This window comes from Euphorbia lathyris, chromosome 5 (assembly GCF_963576675.1).
Source record: "Euphorbia lathyris chromosome 5, ddEupLath1.1, whole genome shotgun sequence".
Classification (NCBI taxonomy): domain Eukaryota; kingdom Viridiplantae; phylum Streptophyta; class Magnoliopsida; order Malpighiales; family Euphorbiaceae; genus Euphorbia; species Euphorbia lathyris.
In genome coordinates, this window is record NC_088914.1 from 86,180,795 (window position 1) to 86,198,729 (window position 17,935).

The 17,935-nt window shown below is 37.3% G+C and overlaps 1 protein-coding gene across 1 annotated transcript; it reads left to right on the forward strand.

Moving 5' to 3' along the window:
• The first annotated feature begins 15,590 nt into the window (after positions 1-15,590).
• Positions 15,591-16,825, forward strand: LOC136230652 (early nodulin-like protein 4). Its single transcript, XM_066019788.1, has 2 exons — positions 15,591-15,841; positions 16,284-16,825. Exons 1-2 carry the CDS (start codon positions 15,670-15,672, stop codon positions 16,721-16,723), a joined length of 612 nt encoding a protein of 203 aa, XP_065875860.1. The 5' UTR covers positions 15,591-15,669; the 3' UTR covers positions 16,724-16,825.
• The last annotated feature ends 1,110 nt before the right edge of the window (positions 16,826-17,935 follow it).

A 17,935-nucleotide genomic window follows, 5' to 3' on the forward strand; every position in this document is an offset into this window, starting at 1 on the left:
AAAACGTTGAGTCTCCAGCGAAGAGGCAGAAGTCAGCTGGCAAGTCAGCTGAGAAAAGAAGCAGGCAAAGTGAGCCTGGAACTGAGGAAGCTACTGAGCAACCTCAGAAGAAGCAGAAGCCTTCAACACTGACTCCCCTCAACGCTATCCCTACAGACTTCATTGTACCGGGTGACTCTCACTTCACCTAGTGTCAAGATACTGTTGCTGAGCATGACGAAAATGAGGTTCAGCTAGATGATCACTTCATCTCTCAAGTTGAAGAAGAACTTGACGGTGACACTACCGATGAAGAAGAGGAAGAAGCCATCGGTCGGGATGATGCTGAGGACTCTGAGGAAACAGCAAGTGAGATTGAGGCTGAGGATGCTAATACTGGGTTAGCTGGTGGAGATGTGCATGCCGATACTGAGTTGGCTGTGGGAGTTGAGCAAGTACTTGACCAACACACTGTTGATCAAGTTAAAGAGCGAGCTGACCAGACTCACACTGAGAAACAAGTATCTTCTCCTACTCACTCAGGAGAACCTGCTCATACTGACACTCCACCTCGTAGAAGGCGAAAGTTGGTCAAGGCTAGTGAGAAGCCAGTCAGTGAACCTCCTGTGCAACTACCAACTCTTCCTGACTTTGTCGTCTCAAAGACAACTAAGGACCCTTCTACCGTCAAACTCACGTTTTTCAAACGCCAATCCACTTCTACTACATTGGCGCCATTAGAAAAACAAGCCTCTGTTTCTTCTCATCAGGAACATGCCGACCCCAATGCTTCTGCAACATCAACTAGTCAGGTTGAGCCGTCTACTGTTCAAGCTATTTCCTCAAGCATGGTGCTGACGCCACACACCTCTGCTGTCAGCACAGACAGTATTCGCATTACGCCTTCTGCAACTCAACTCTCTGCCGATCAATCAACTCTTCCAAAAACTCAAGTGCAGATTGACAATGTTATTCCAGTCACTGACCAGGTCACTCCTTTCACTCCTCTTCCTTCCGGTCATACTGATGTCCCTGAAGGTTCACAAAGCCATCTGAATGCCACTGAGTCCGGTAAAAAGATCATTGACTCAGTGCAAGCATTAATCAAAGACCTTCATCATTCCACTTCTCCTGCTGCTGGATCTTCAATTCTTGAGACCACCCAGCTCTCCCAGGTCACTCAGCTTCTCAACGAAGTTAAGGGACTCAAGGATCTGCTGAACGTCGTTTTATCCTTCCAAGCACAGCAAGCTAAGCAGGAGTCAATTGCCAAGTTGGCTGAGATCCAGCTGACAATCGTGCAACACCTAAACTCTCTTCATCAACAAGTCCAGAAACTGTCAGCTATGAACACTGACTATGCCACTTCATCTGAACTCAAAATGCTCTTTGCTCAGCTTCATACTAAGCAACTTAAAACCAACGAGCAAATGGTGTCGTACAGTCAGTGCTCAGTAGAGCAAATTGGTGAGGCTATAAGGTTGCTTAATCTGAATAAGCAAGAGATGGATACTGACGTAATGAAGCAGAACGAGATGATGACTCTTGCACAACAGACTTTCAATCACATTCGTCACAACAACATCCAACGTCAGTATTATGACACAGCTCTCTTAAAAACCTTCCACCAAATCTTTGTTGGCCTCACTGAAGCTCTTATCTGGCAAGGCAAAGCTCAATCATTCAGCGTCAATATGCTCAGTGCTGCTGATCGCAAAGTACCCGAAGAGGTCTCAGCTGATGGAGTTGCCATTTTTGATGGCGTAAATGAAAGCGCTGAGAAGCTTAAGGAGCTATCCCAAGAACTGACTCGCGTTGTATTAACTGATGCTTTCAGACTCCCTGAAGTTGACAAAACGGGGGAGAAAGAACATGCACCAAGAGCTCAGCATGAGCGAAGTCAGTCATCGCAACACAAGAAGAAAAAGAAATAGATAGGCTAGCCCAGTTTTAGACTGAGTCACTTGTAATCTGATTCTATGTGCCTTATCTATAAAAATATTGCTGTGTAATTACTGACTTCTATATATATATCATTTTTGCATCTCTTATTCAAATCTTGGATTATGATCTATATTATTAAGTACTGAGTCATTATGTATCTTCAATTAAATCAGCTATGTTTAATACTTGTAACATTTATTGACTAAATGATATGCTGATAACATGTTTGACACTGACCTATGTGTTTATAAAACATTATGATAAGAACTCATTGAACAACAAATTACTCAGCGCGCTCTATATGACTAAACCTTCCGCTTAATACTGAGTAAATAGAATATGTTGATATAGCTGACCTATATCTGAAAACTGACCTTAGACTTACTCATTTAAACCCTTAAATGTTTTGAGTAAAACTAAGTCAGTAGCTCAACCCTTACGGGGGAGTTTGCTAAATTATACTAGGTCAACTATCATGGGGGAGCTCATACTGAGTTCCTTGCTGAATAGTTTTGCCAACATCAAAATGGGGGAGTTTGTTGAAACACCTTTCCACATAATTTTGATTTGACAAAATTGTTTAAGTATAATTTAAAATACATATTCTAAACACACTAAGTTTAAATGCTTTGATTTGTGCTACTAATGTGTTTGTTCAATGTTGAGTTAAAACTGTTATAAGACATAAGGATTAAAAGGCCCAAGCCCAAATACGGAAACCAAGGCCCATGTCAAACAACTCAGTACAACTCGGCCCGCGTTTGTCAAAACGTTGTCGTTCTGAACAGAACGCAACTCAGCATGAGAAGGATCTAGAAGACCTTCGGGAACAACTTCAAGATGAAGCTACTGAGTAAGTCTCGACAAAGCGTACAAGACAGCAGCTGGCAAAGGAAAACTTCCAGACAAAGTATTTCCCCTTTGGGAAAAGTTCAGACGACACAGTATGCTGTCCAGTTGACTTTACCATAAAAGGAGAGACAGTCTGCTGAGCTGACCGAGGACAGAAGATACACAATTCTGATTGGCCGAGAGCTCTGAACAAGTCAGGATGACAACGACATATAGCCGTTTCCCTCCAACGGTTATTTTGAAATTCGAAATGACCGATGCCCAGACGTCTCTATAAATAGTGCCATCAGAAGCTTCACTCAACACAGAACTTGAAAAAGCCATTACGCTGACCAAATTTCTACAAGTTCTGCAAGCAAAGAAGTAAAGCAAAATCTTACACTACAATTCTTATATCTGTGTAAAAGTCTAGAGTGATTGTTTCAATCGCCAAAAGTGTCTTAGCAAATCTTTGTATAGGACAAAACACTTATCATTTCTAGAGATAGAAAGGAGATGCTGAGTACTCGGTTTTAGTACTCAGCGAGAGATTAGGATTGAGTAGAAGTATAGAGGAAGGTACTCTTGTCATACTCAGTTGCTGATATTGTAAAAGGTTTGAGACTCTACCTTTAAAGAGCTCAGTAGAGGATTTGAAATCTCGGAACGTGTTCCGGGGATAGGACGTAGGCTTAGAAGAAGCCGAACCTGGATAAATCTGCTGAGTGAAGTATTTCTTACCTTTAACTCCTTGTTTATATTGCTTGCTTAAAATAACCAAAACTGACCAAGTAAAGAGGTCAAGTTGAATTGTGCGCGTTGAACGTTTGAGCTCAGGAATAGACTCTAAGTGCTATCTCCTGACTCAAGCTAAGAAACTGACCTAGTCACCAGTTGACTAAGCCAGTATCTTGCTGTTTACTCAGCGCCGCTGTTTAAACCTTTTTCCTTAGAAAAAGAAGTCTGCCCTAATTGCGAAAAAGTTTAAATAGTTCCTAACCCCCCTTGGAACTATACTTGCAACCTTACAAGGGACCAACAAGAATCTCTACATGTATGTCTTGGTTACAGATAAAGCTATGTGCACAGTTATGATAAGGGAAGAGGATGGCCAGCAGTATCCAATCTATTACGTGAGCAAAGTATTGAAGGATGCTGAAACCAGGTATTCTAAACTTGATAAAATGGCTCTGGCCGTTGTCTCCACGGCAATCCGCCTTAGGCCATACTTCCAGGCCCATACTGTCATAGTTCGCACAAATATACCCTTGAGAAAAGTATTGCAAAAGCCGGACACTTTAGGGAGATTGATGGAATGGGCAATCCGCCTTGGAGAGTTTGATGTGAGTTATGAGAGCAGGTCCGCCTTGAAAAGTCAGGTCTTGGCAGACTTTGTGAATGAATTCACTGAAGAAGGGGTGAATCTCCCTAAGTCTCCAGCCGAGGAGTGGATGATGTACATGGATGGAGCTTCCTCAGCAGATGGAGCTGGTATAGGCATCGTGATCAAGGGCCCCCAATACATAAAACTACGGTACGCAGCAAAGTTGGATTTCCATGCAACCAATAATGCCGCAGAATATGAGGCTCTAATATTGGGGTTGCGCCTGCTAAAAGAAATCACTCCCGAGCGGATCGTGATCTATAGTGACTCCAAGTTGATGGTCAATCAAGTGATCAAAAATTACGAAGTAAAGGATGATGTTTTGGCCAAATACGTGGCCGAGGTTAAAAAATTGCTGGATCACCTCGAAGCTAAAGAAACTAAATGGGAATTCATCCATGTGTCCCGAGGATCAAACACCGAAGCGGATCACCTAGCAAAAATGGCTTCCAGCGAAGAGAACTGGACAGATCCGCAATGTCCATTCGAGGTTAAAGCTGCCCCAGCCATCGCCTCCGAAGAAGTATCCTTACTCACAACAGTAGAAGATGATTGGCAGATAGCCATTCGCCAGTATTTTTCAGATGGAGCTCTACCCATCGATAAAGAGGAGGCTCGGCGAATAGTCAGGAAAGCGGCCTATTTCTCCATAATCAACGATTGCCTCTACAGAAAGTCTTTTAGCCATCCTTGGTTAAAATGTATTCTACCAGAAGAGGGACAACAAGTCCTCAAGGAGCTGCACGAGGGATCATGTGGGGCCCATGAGGCATCCGCTTCCATCTTGAAGAAATCCAGGTTAGCAGGATTTTATTGGCCCACTGCCGAACTTGATGCACAAAAGTTGGTGGAATCTTGCCATAGTTGTCAGATTCATGCGAACGAATCACACACTGCCAAACATCTCCAGAGGCCCATCATTGAAGGGCGACCCTTTGCCATCTGGGGAATTGACATCGTTGGACCATTTCCTCCTACTCGTAGACAAAGGAAGTACGTGGTAGTGGCAGTAGATCACTTCACCAAGTGGGTAGAAGCCGAAGCTGTCTCCTCCATCACTGCTCAATGAATGGTGGAATTTATTAAAGACAATATCGTGGGAAGATATGGCGTACCCCACACAATTATCACTGATAATGGAACGCAGTTCAACTGCGGTGAGTTCAAAACTTTCTGTGAGAAATTGGGCATTTTAAACAGATTCGCCTCCGTTTATTATCCTCAATCCAACGGTATGACTGAAGTTACGAATCGGACGATCGTAAAAGGAATAAAGAAGAGATTGGGGGAGCACGATAAGAAGTGGGCGGATCAGTTGACAAGCGTCTTATGGGCGTATCGCACCACTGCCAGAACGGCCACAGGAGAAACACCATTCGCCCTCTCTCATGGTGTAGAAGCTGTAATCCCAGTTGAAATACTGGTCCCAAGTGATAGAGTTGCATTCTATTGCGAGGAGGACAATAACCACAGATTAAAAAAGAGTCTTGATCAAGTAGAAGATCGAAGAGACAAGGCTTATGTACGTATGGCGGCATACAAGCAGCGGATCGCCGCTTACCATGATAAAAATGCCAAACTTGTAGACCTGAATGTGGGAGACCTCGTGCTCCGCAAAGCTGATAAAATCCAGTCTCGAGAAGGGAAGGAAAAGCTAGGGCTCACCTGGACGGGTCCATATCAAATAATTGACAAGATTGGGTTCGCCACATTTAAGATTCAAGACATGGAGGGGAACACATTGCCACACACGTGGAACCTCCAAAATCTCCGCAAATATTTTGTCAGAAAATAAAGTGTACATACGGTCTTGAGTACTTTTTTTCCTTTAGTAAGCTTTTTTCCCATATGGTTTTTCTTATTAAAGGTTTTAACGAGGCTCGCATGTAAGACATGCTTGCTGTAATAAAGCATTTCTCCTATCAATAAACATCAATTGTTCTATTATCTATGTTCTTTTTAAATTTTATTGCAGCAATATCAATATTCCAGTCTTAAAAAGAAGGGGGGCATCCAAAGATATCAATATTCCACATTAAAAAAGTACTGCTATCTCATAGCTACTTTTTCTCCTCAAAGATAGGAGAACAAATCTCATGGGCGGATCCATCTCTAGAGGATCCCCATTCGAGATAGAGTTAAAACGATCCTTGGACGCAAGGTCTTTACACTCTCTTACACCCTTCCCAAAGAAGGATTCACAAGTCCTAAAGGCGGATCACTTCACCTCAAAGATAGGTAGCAAGTTGATCCCTAAGGCAGCTTTACTTCCTCTAAAGGAATAAAACAGCTTCTAACCTTCACAAAGGTTCACGCAATAGGAGTATGGCTGGCCACCTACTCCAAAATAAACCCTATACGCTTATATGTTTACTTACGCAAACGTAAAATAAATAGCTACCATAAGGATTAAACAAATTGTACTTGAAAAGTTTTACAAACAAAATAAAACATCAAGTAAATACAGGAGCATCCTCCTTCACATTCTTCTCGCCAGAAGCACCTGCTTGAGAAGCTTCCTTCTCGACAGCCTCGGATACACCCTCCAAGAAGACTATAAATAGCTTGGATTTTCTTTCAGGGTCATTGGCGTTTCCACGCGATAAACTGATACAAGGATATGCATATATTTTGACTCATCCTAGAACAGTAAGTTCTGAAACCTTGAAATTGCGAAATAGTTTTGAGAAGATACATATGTATGCAGATGGATGCCTATCTTAAGATCAAAGAAGAGGTATTGTACTAAAATGGAATTAAGCATCAAAATTGCCCCTAAATTATAATAGTCATGATATGTTTAACCCAAATTGCATTTTAGTTATCAACTCAATCCTCTAGTTGGAAATTTTGACAAATTAACCCAATTTTACCTGCGATTATAGAACAGAGCAGGTTCAATTTGAATTAATTACAGTATATAGTTGTTTGAATGTTTTTTAGTTGAGTAATGATGCATTGTATAGTAGCTCCCTTCAATCCAAATCATTATAATAATTTTAATGCGACAATTGGATTAATTTTGGTCATTGGGGTCATTGCAGTTGATTGTTACAACAACCGACTCTTATAATCAGTCTTTAGCCACGGTTGTTTGTAACAATCGTGGCCAAAACGCAAGGCACTGGAGTCAGTTTTTACTCTAATGCCCATGTATTAGCGTCGGTCGAACGACCGCCACCAAGCATTTGTCATGCCCCCTTTTGGCAACTATCGTACAACAGTGGCTAGTGACGGTAAACGACAGTGGCCATAGGCCATTTTTGTACTAGTGCGGTTTTAATGTCCTGACACATTTTTCATTAATTAAAATACATTGTATAATTAAGATTCGAGCTTAATATTGTTTGATCAACTTCAAATCAAATAACTAAATTATAAAAAGAAAAAATAAACATTCACGAACTGATATGAGGGATAAATTATATCGATTACGATTGAATTTTATCTTTACTAACATTATAAACACTAAAGTTTAAAATGGAACATAAAAATCATTCAACCACGTCATTTACGTATAACAACTTTATGAAAGTAAACAATATCAAAGTAGTTGTTAATGATTTTAAAATTAAAAAATCTAAAACTTAAAATTGTTTAGAACCACATTTTTCATGTAATTATATTTTTTATTTTCCAAATCATTATTTCTGGAGCATAATTTATTCTAACCAAACAACGCCATAATTATTTCAAAACTAAGAAATTTAAGGAATTAATATTGTTTTCATTAGCTTTATAATGGAGGGTTGCTTGCTATTAAAATTTTCAAAATTAATTAACTTTTTATGTTTCTGTTTGTTTACCATTTTGGGTAAAGGAATTTTTTTATTGGAAAATAGAAAGAAATGGTGGGGGCAGGTATTTTTAAAAGGCATAAAGAAAGGATTTTGCTATTTACCACCCTTAAATTACTTATCACCGCCTCTATTTTGACAATTTTGCCCTTTGCATAAAAATTTGTCAAAACTGAAAATAATTTGAGAGAAAATTTCACAATTTGGTCTAAACGGATGCGACATCTGTCCGGCCCATGGTGGGGCGGACGCGCCATCCGTTCCCGCTATGGGTCGGGCGGATGCCGCATTCGCCCCACCATGGGCCGGACGGATGCTGCATCCGTCTTAGCCAAATTTTGAAAAATACAAAATTCTCCAATTTTTAGTGATGAAAAATACTAAATTGTTAAATTTTTTGTGACGAAAAATAAAAAAATCGTCATGAAAAATATGTATTATTATTTTCATAAGTTCTTTGATAAAGAAAATGTAAATTTTAAGGTTTCCGACTTGTAATCATCCATTTTCGAGGTTCGGGTTGTCACACATCAATTATTTTCATAATTTCAATTATTGTTATTCAAGTTTATGATTTTGGAGAGAGAATTTTTAGTTTTTGATCAAAATTAGAAGTGCAAAAAAGTCTAATAGGGGTGGTGATAAGTAATCTGGGACGGTATTTAGCAGCTCACTAGAAAACAGTAATGAAGTAGAATGTCATTAAGGAAAAGTTTTACTCTTTTTAAAAGTGTAAATATTTTCCTTAACGAACTAAGCATAGACTTAATTCTTCAATCCCTCCCAGAGAGTTATTCACAGTTCATCATGAACTATCAGATGAATGACTTGCAAACCTCTCTTGAAGAGCTTACAAATATGCTCAAGTCAGTTGAGCCCAATATGAGAAAGGACAAGGCAATATCAGCTATTGTCATAGAGGGATCTAAGAAAAGGAAAGGGAATTTTCCCAATCCTAAATATCCCAAGAAAGGCAATGGAGCCATGCCCACTAGAGCTAAGGGAAAGGAAGTGAAGAATGTTGGTCCCTTGTAAGGTTGCAAGTATAGTTCCAAGGGGGGGGGGGGTTAGGAACTATTTAAACTTTTTGCAATTAGGGCAGACTTCTTTTTCTAAGGAAAAAGGTTTTAACAGCGGCGCTGAGTAAACAGTAAGATACTAGCTTAGTCAACTAGTGACTAGGTCAGTTTCTTAGCTTGAGTCAGGAGATAGCACTTAGAGTCTATTCCTGAGCTCAGACGTTCAACGCGCACAACTCAACTTGACCTCTTTACTTGGTCAGTTTTTGGTTATTTTAAGCAAGCAATATATATAAGGAGTTAAAGGTAAGAAATACTTCACTCAGCAGATTTATCTAGGTTCGGCTTCTTCTAAGCCTACGTCCTGTCCCCGGAACACGTTCTGAGATTTCAAATCCTCTACTGAGCTCTTTAAAGGTAGAGCCTCAAACCTTTTACAATCTTAGCAACTGAGTATGACAAGAGTACCTTCCTCTATACCTCTACTCAATCCTAATCTCTCGCTGAGTACTAAAACCGAGTACTCAGCCTCTCCTTTCTATCTCTAGAAATGATAAGTGTTTTGTCCTATACAAAGATTTGCTAAGGCACTTTAGACGATTGAAACAATCACTCTAGACTTTTACACAGATATAAGAATTGTAGTGTAAGATTTGCTTTGCTTCTTTGCTTGCAGAACTTGTGTAGAAATTTGGTCAGCGTAATGGCTTGATCAAGTTCTGTGTTGAGTGAAGCTTCTGATGGCACTATTTATAGAGACGTCTAGGCATCGGTCATTTCGAATTTCGAAACAACCGTTGGAGGGAAACGGCTTCCTGTCGTTGTCATCCTGACTTGCTCAGAGCTCTCGGCCAATCAGAATTGTGTATCTTCTGTGCTCGGTCAGCTCAGCAGACTGTCTCTCCTTTTATGGTAAAGTCAACTGGACAGCATACTGTGTCGTCTGAACTTTGCCCAAAGGGGAAATACTTTGTCTGGAAGTTTTCCTTCGCCAGCTGCTGTCTTGTACGTTTGTCGAATCTACTCAGCAGCTTCATCTTGAAGTTGTTCCCGAAGGTCTTCTAGATCCTTCTCATACTGAGTTGCGTTTTGTCCAGAACGGCAACGTTTTGACAAACGCGGGCCGAGTTGTACTGAGTTGTTTGACTTGGGCCTTGGCTTCCGTATTGGGCTTGGGCCTTTTAATTCTTATGTCTTATAACAGTTTTAACTCAACATTGAACAAACACATTAGTAGAATAAATCAAAGCATTTAAACTTAGTATGTTTAGAATATGTATTTTAAATTATACTTAAACAATTTTGTCAAATCAAAATTATGTGGAAAGGTGTTTCAACAAACTCCCCCATTTTGATGTTGGCAAAACTATTCAGCGAGGAACTCAGTATGCAACGACTACTTAGGGGCAAGTGTACCCCGTCGTATCAAGTAATAATCCGGTTAAGACCGGGTATCGAATCCACGGGATTTATAACTACAAGTATTAGACGACTCGGTTTTATACATTATCTAAGCGATGAATACTTTGAGTTGGTGTGAGACACAACTACAAACTACTCCTAACCTATTGGTGAGACAGATTTATGTAACGGAAAACTCCACGGAATGATATGGGTGACGATAAGTTATAAATATAACATGCAATAACCCCGAATATATTCGGTTGACGATTTACTCTTGTAAAGACGACTACGTGTAGTTCGACCGACCCGTGAAGTGCTTAGACGACGTGGTTCCTAGTCAAGGCGTGTCTAATGCTGGGGATCAGAAACTAGGGCCCGTAAGTTCCGTGGTGTGTCAATTTCTACGGTTTCCGGTTTGTCACTTCCGGTAAGGCAACACCTATATGAATCCCTAAAGATAGCCCGAATGGCGTCGGAAATCGTGTTCCCCTACACAATAGTCAATTATGAGTATCAAAGCAAGCAATAAACATCAACACGTATACAGAAATGGAAATTGCAAATCATATATTATAAATATGGAGAGTAAGAATATAGAATACAACCAAGCCTAGTACATAGGATGAGATCAAAGCTAATTAGCAAGTAAAGAGGGAAGAATCGGCCCTCGGGACAAGCTAACCGGACTCAAGACCGTCTCTTAGGACTTGGAAGTGGAACCCTCGAGCTTGGTGATGGATGATGGAGCGGAACGTTGATGGAATGCCGGAATAACCGAACAAGCTCTCGAGGTGGGAGAGTTTTATTACATAAACTGAATCTATTCTATCAAAAGAAATAAGATGTAGCTATGTACAAGGTAAGGTCTCTAAATGAGTCCTAGTCACTCTTATTTATACATCAAGCTAGGGACACAAATGTAACTTCACAAGGTGCAAGTATGGAGCAACATCATTGAGTGCAGAAATCCCATAATACGCCCCGCGTATGGTGATACACGCCCCGCGTATATGCCCATTCCGTCAGAAATCTCCTGCATGTGGACCAATTCTATGTCTAATTGTCTCAAACACGCCCTGCGTAGCTGAAGTACGCCCCGCGTGTTTGAGTCTCTGAAGTTTTATTGCTTGAATTGGAGCTTTTACGCCGTGCGTAGTTGAAGTATGCCCCGCGTAAGGTATGATATGCCCCGCGTATGGAGAGTTGACTCCGGGAGACAATGCAGTCTGACTTTCAGGATTAGGCCAATTATTTCCGACATGTGTCATACGTCCCGCGTAGGGTGGCATACGCCCCGCGTATGGAGTGGATTTTTGCTCCTTTCTCGTACCTGAAATACAAATCTTTGAGAGCCGAGTTAGCTTTATGTTTTTATTTCCTAAACTAATAAAAAACGAGGAAAATTAGCTAGAAGCACAGACTTTATTCTTATTTTTCTATTTTATTAAAAACACTCTATTTTTGCAATTAAACTTATTTATTTCTTCTAAAATTAAACCGTAAATCACGCTAAAAGATAGGGGTAAAATACCCCTATCATTGAGCAAACTCAAGCTCAGGGTCTTACGGTAACACTTGAATTATCGAAAATCACTTTTCATGAATATGTGGTAATACTTAAATTAGATTATGATAATTGGATGAGCAAACTCATGTTGTCATAAACTAATGGGCAATATGGTTGGGATTAATGTGAATAGCATATTAGTTACTAATGTGGTTAGTAACCCAATAACCTAGGAATCACATTAAAGATGTGATTGATTACATGAATCTACCTAACGAATGAGACTAGCTTGTTGAGCAAACTCAAGGCGAAATATCAAGAGTTAGGATCCTAGCTCACTAAAGGATTTGTGAAATTCTTCGAATTAATATGGAGGGCTATTAATTTGGCAAAATAGTGGGAGCAATCTAAAATAAACAAAAGGCCTATAATTTTAGATTGATATACTTTAAAGCAAATGAATAACATACGTTTACTCTTTCTCACATCTCAAGTTTTAAATTAAAACACTCCTAAAATCATGACTAACACCAATCTGCAAAACATACTTACCGATAACAAGTTGAACGGTTCAAACTTCACTGACTGGTTTCGTAACCTCAAAATTGTTTTGAAGTTCGATAAGATATGGTATGCACTTGATACATCGATACCCCCTATCCCCGCTGATGATGCTCCCATCGAAGAAATTGATGCTTATCAGAAGCACAAAGCTGATGATGATCATGTGGGATGCATCATACTTGCATCAATGACACCAGAAGTACAAAGGCAACATGAGGAAATGGATGCCTATTCCATCATCATGCACCTTAAGGAACTGTTTGGGAAACAGACTAGGTGCAAACGCTACGAGATATCCAAATTGCTATATCGTAGCAGGATGCAAGAGGGCACATCTGTCATGACACATTATGTCAAGATGATCGGCTATATTACCAAACTTTCTAGTATGTCAGATTTTGAAATTGAATGATCATAATATGGGGTTTAAATGACTCCTAAAATTACTAGACATAATCAATTTAGTTCAAAATTAAAATTTAAGGATTAATTGGGCTTTGATGGGTTAATACTTAACAAATTAGTCCAAATTTGAACTAATTTGTTAACTTTAGGATGATTTGCGCTAAGATAACCTAGTTACCATATTCAGGAGTCATTAATTTTGACCCTTAATTCATACTCTTATGTGTTGTTTAGTCGTTGGAAATTATAAAAAAAATATATAATTGCCTAATTTTTCAATGTTTGTTTGTTTAGAAAAATAAGTTAAAATATAATTTTAGATTAGTAAATAAAAAAATATGCAAAAGAAAGTTAGAAAATATTTTACCAATTAAAATATATATTTTCCAAAACCTTTATAAACCTACTCCATCCCTTACCATTCTTACCCACCACTTCTTTCCTTTTACATTATTTTCCAATACAAAATTTTCCATTAATAATATTTTACAAAATATATTTTTACTCACAAAATAAACAGGGCCTAGTCTTTAATGTCAAAATTCAGTGGTAATGGTGTAATTTACCCCGAGATATATTGATCATGATTTTGGGTACCGTTTGGTCCGTCTAGGCTCATGTCTAATAGATCGGGTTTGGAAAAGAAAAAAATAATCTTAGACCCGCTACGTCAAAGCCTGCCTAGTACTCAAAATTTATAAAAGATAGCATGGATCGGGTAGGCCACTTTGTTAATATTAATCATTAAATTATAAATATAAATTTATATACAAACTTCAAATTTTAGTTTGGGATAAAGAGCAAATTTAACTCTAATATTTTAAGAGAAGTGCAAATTTAGCCTTACATGTGAATGGTGCAAATTTAACCTTAATGCTTCCAAACAATATCAATTTTAGTTATACTCTAATAAAAATTAGAAAAAATTATTTGATTGGTATTTAACTGTCACTTCAAACCTTCTAAATATCAATTACGCCTAAGACATTTACTATATTATTAATAAATTTATAAAAATTATTTACTAAAATCTAAATCTGCTACATATAAGTTAATCATAATTGTTTTTTTTTGTTAAATTTAAAAAATAATTGTATTATTAATATAGTTAAAAAAACCAACAAAAATTTTACAAAACTACTTTAATTTATCGACAAACTTGTTTATAAGGTAGGTCTAATATGACAGTTAAATAACAGTCAAACCAGTCCTTTCAAATTTTCGGTAGTGTAAAGTTAAAATTGATCTTTCTTGGAAATATTAGAATTAGAGTTACACTATTTCATATAGAGGTGGTAAAAGTACACATGATACGATTACACGACATAAAATCGACACACAATTTTAGTGTTTGGTTTTAGCTTAGTAGGTAATATGTCATTTTTGGGTAGACACGAAATTGACAGGCAAATTTTTAGGTTGGGTTAGAGTTGATATGCTAACCCGAAATGACAATAAAATTATTGTTATATTTTCTCGTGTTTTTATATTTTAATTTATTAATAAATATAAGAAAATTATAATTATTACTTGCAAATATGATTCGAACCTCCTAAATTATTATGAACACATTACATGACCCTCTAAGATGATATTAACGGACTTTTCTATTGTTAGTCATAACATATTAATCTAAAAATGACATAAACTATTTAAAAATAGTACTACGTCCTCTTATATTTTTAAAAGCCATCGTTAATATATATGCATAACAAAAAAAATACATATAATCCGAAAACACGACACGAAATCGATACTAACCCAAATAGGTTAACACGACTATGACACGGATTTTTTTGAATTGGGTTTGAATTTACTCTTTTTAACACGAACCCAAAATAACACGATACGAACACGATTATTGCATATATTTTAGATTGTACTGGAATTAAGACAACGTTTTTAGATCAAACATCATGCGGCCCTGCCATGAATAGAGGTAAATTACACCCATGGCTATTGAACTTTACACATTTTAACATTTTAGCTATTAAATTTCAATTTTTAACGGTATAGTCACTAAACTTTACACTTTTTAACACTAGTGACCTCTCAAATTTAACCAAGTCAACAGAATGACTGTTAACCACCTCAAAATTAAAATATTTATGAATTAAAGTTGTTCAGAACGACATTTACCATGAAACCAATTTTTTATTTTACAAAAGCACATTTTTTGGTGCTTTCTCTCTCCTAACCAAACAATACTGCAATGATTTCAAAATGAAAATTTTCAAGAATTAAAGTTCCTTAAAATATCATTAACTCTTCGAATCTTTTATTTTTAAACCGTCAGTGGTCGTTTTGAGTAGCCACCAGTGTCAAAAAAGTGTAAAGTTCAGTGGCCATACAGTTAAGAATTGAACTTCAGTGGCCAGCAGTCTCATCCATAGAAGTGCAAACCATCTGCGAAAGTAAATAGCCACTACTATCGGCGGTGGATACACTTATGGACAAAAAAAAAAAAATTGAAGTTCAGTGGCTATGGATGTAATTTACCCCATGAGTAGGTTTAACTCTGAGATAACCGTTAACTCCCCTGCATGTCGCCACATGTAATAGTTTGTCTTAGCATGTAAGGACAAGCTAAACCATTCAATTCAAGAATCCTTCTCTTTCCTTTCTTGATCTGAAACGCCTAAATTCATATTAATTTATTGATTTTTTTACATGTTTCCATATATTTTCTTGCCTTTTCTACAACGGTAACATTGACCAAATCTTCCTATATATATTTTCACCATCCATCCCTTTACTTCTCACACTCACAGCTACAATTACAATTACAATCACAAGCTCATTGCCAGATTTTTTATTTTATTTTTTTGATTCATTATGGGGTTTCAGAGATTTATTGAATCTTTGATTTTGATTATGGTGTTCCTTCTTGAGGTATCTCAGTGTTACCAGTTCTATGTTGGAGGTAAAGATGGGTGGGTTTTGAATCCTTCTGAGAATTATACTGTTTGGCCTCACAGACACAGATTTCAAGTCAATGATACTCTTTGTATGTCTCTCTTCTCTTTTCCTATTTATCAAATTTTCATTTCATATATAAAACGTGTTGAGTTGTGTTCGTGTCAGAAAAGAGGGTTTCTGGATGCAATTACAACATCATGCCACTTGGATTCCAAGTGGTAATGGAATTTCTATGTGAAAAATTGAACTGTAGACCCGGAGCAATCATGTTTGCTTAATATTAACTGGAGGGATCACTACTTATCCCACTACACAGTAGAATTTCTGTACTCTTTCTTTGTCACTACTGTTCAATCTGAGATCGTTGATAGTGATGGATGTTACATAAAAAAAAGGACAATTGTATTATAAATTATGCTGTCGTACGAAATGAGATTTATCGCTAATTTCCTGTAGTAATTGTTATTATTAAAATTGTCTGATTTTGTTTTTTTTAAATGGTGTTTGATTAATTTAATTATTATATGCAGTTTTCAAGTATAAGAAAGGAGCAGACTCAGTTTTAATAGTGAGCAAAGATGATTTTGAATCATGCAACACCAAAAACCCTAAACAATCCTTGACTGATGGCGATTCAATCTTCAAGTTTGATAATTCCGGCCCATTCTACTTCATCTCCGGCGAGTCTGATCACTGCAAAAATGGCCAGAAACTGCACATTATTGTTATGGCTATAAGACCCAAACCTTCTTCCCCTAATGCTCCTCCGCAGTCTCCCTCATCTCCGCCAGTCACTTCTCCTTCTCTGCCGCCTGTGGAGTCTTCCGCCCCGAGTCCGGCAGATTTAATTTCTCAACCGCCGCCGCAATCGGCCAATTCCGGGTCTGAGGGCTTTACTGGTTTTGTGAGGGTGGTTTTGGGTGCTAGTTTTGGGGTGACTGTGATTCTAGGTAGCTTTGCTGGGATATAGTTGGATTTTATTATTATTATATTATTTCGAATAAATTTATTATTATTATTATTATTATTATTTTAATTTTTTTTAGCAATTAAATGAAAGTTCTTGGTCTCAATATAATATAGTTATTTGTTCTTTATCTTATTTATTTTATTTTCATGTTATTTTTTGCATGTTGAAATTGACATATTCCTTTCTTTTATATATATATATATATCCGAAAAGAAAAAAATACTATAATTTTTTTTGTAAAGAAAGTTTTTTTAAGCCTAGTTTGAAGGAGTTAAGCTTTTAAGAAAAGAAAACTCTAAACAACGGAAGTTATCAAAATTCATAATTCATCCAAAGTTGTTTCTCTTACAAAAAAAAAAAACAAAAAGAAGAGCTTAAATACCTCTCTCAATAGAAAATGAAATTACATCACTAATCTCACGGGTTTTTTTACTTAAAACAAGCTAGGGATAAAATAGTAAAAGATAAAAAATAAAGGGCATAAGAGTCATTAAATTTTGTTGGGGCAAAACAGTGAAAAATGGGGGCCAAAACGAAATTACCAAGCTAGGGCCAAAATCAGCTTGGAGCTGAAGTTACCGACGACACGATGTGTCAAAATGGCCAAAAGTTCTAGGAGGTTTTCTTCATGCTGAAATGTCGTGTCACACCTTGACACGCAGTTCAGCCGTCTTCTCATTTTCTTGGGCCCTGTCGCTAGTGTCGGAACAGTTGGTAATTTCTTTCGGACCCATGTTGAAAATGTCATCGTTAGAGATTTATTTAGCGAATTTCGAATCGAATAAAATTTAATTCTTTTTTTTTGACCTACTATAATTTTCTTCTAAAATTGTTCTATTTCGCAAATAAAAACGAATTTTTATTTTTCTACAGTAATTTAATTTCTTTTGACCTTCTATAATTTTCTTTTATAATTTTCGCTTTGAGTGACCTGTCAATCTCTTTTAAACATCTGTCAATCTCTTTAACCTGTTTAAAGTGATAAATATTTCAATGTGTTTAAATTTGTAAGAAAAGTCAAAATTTAAATAGCACGACGATTCTAAAGCTTTAAAACAAATTAATTTTCTATTTTTTTACGCATTTATGACAAAAAAAAATTATAAATTTAGAAACTTAATCATTACACTTTAAGTAGGTTTAAGAGGCTAATGAGAGATACTATATAAGTTCAGAAGCTCAATCAACCTTTTTGGACAAATTCAAGGATCA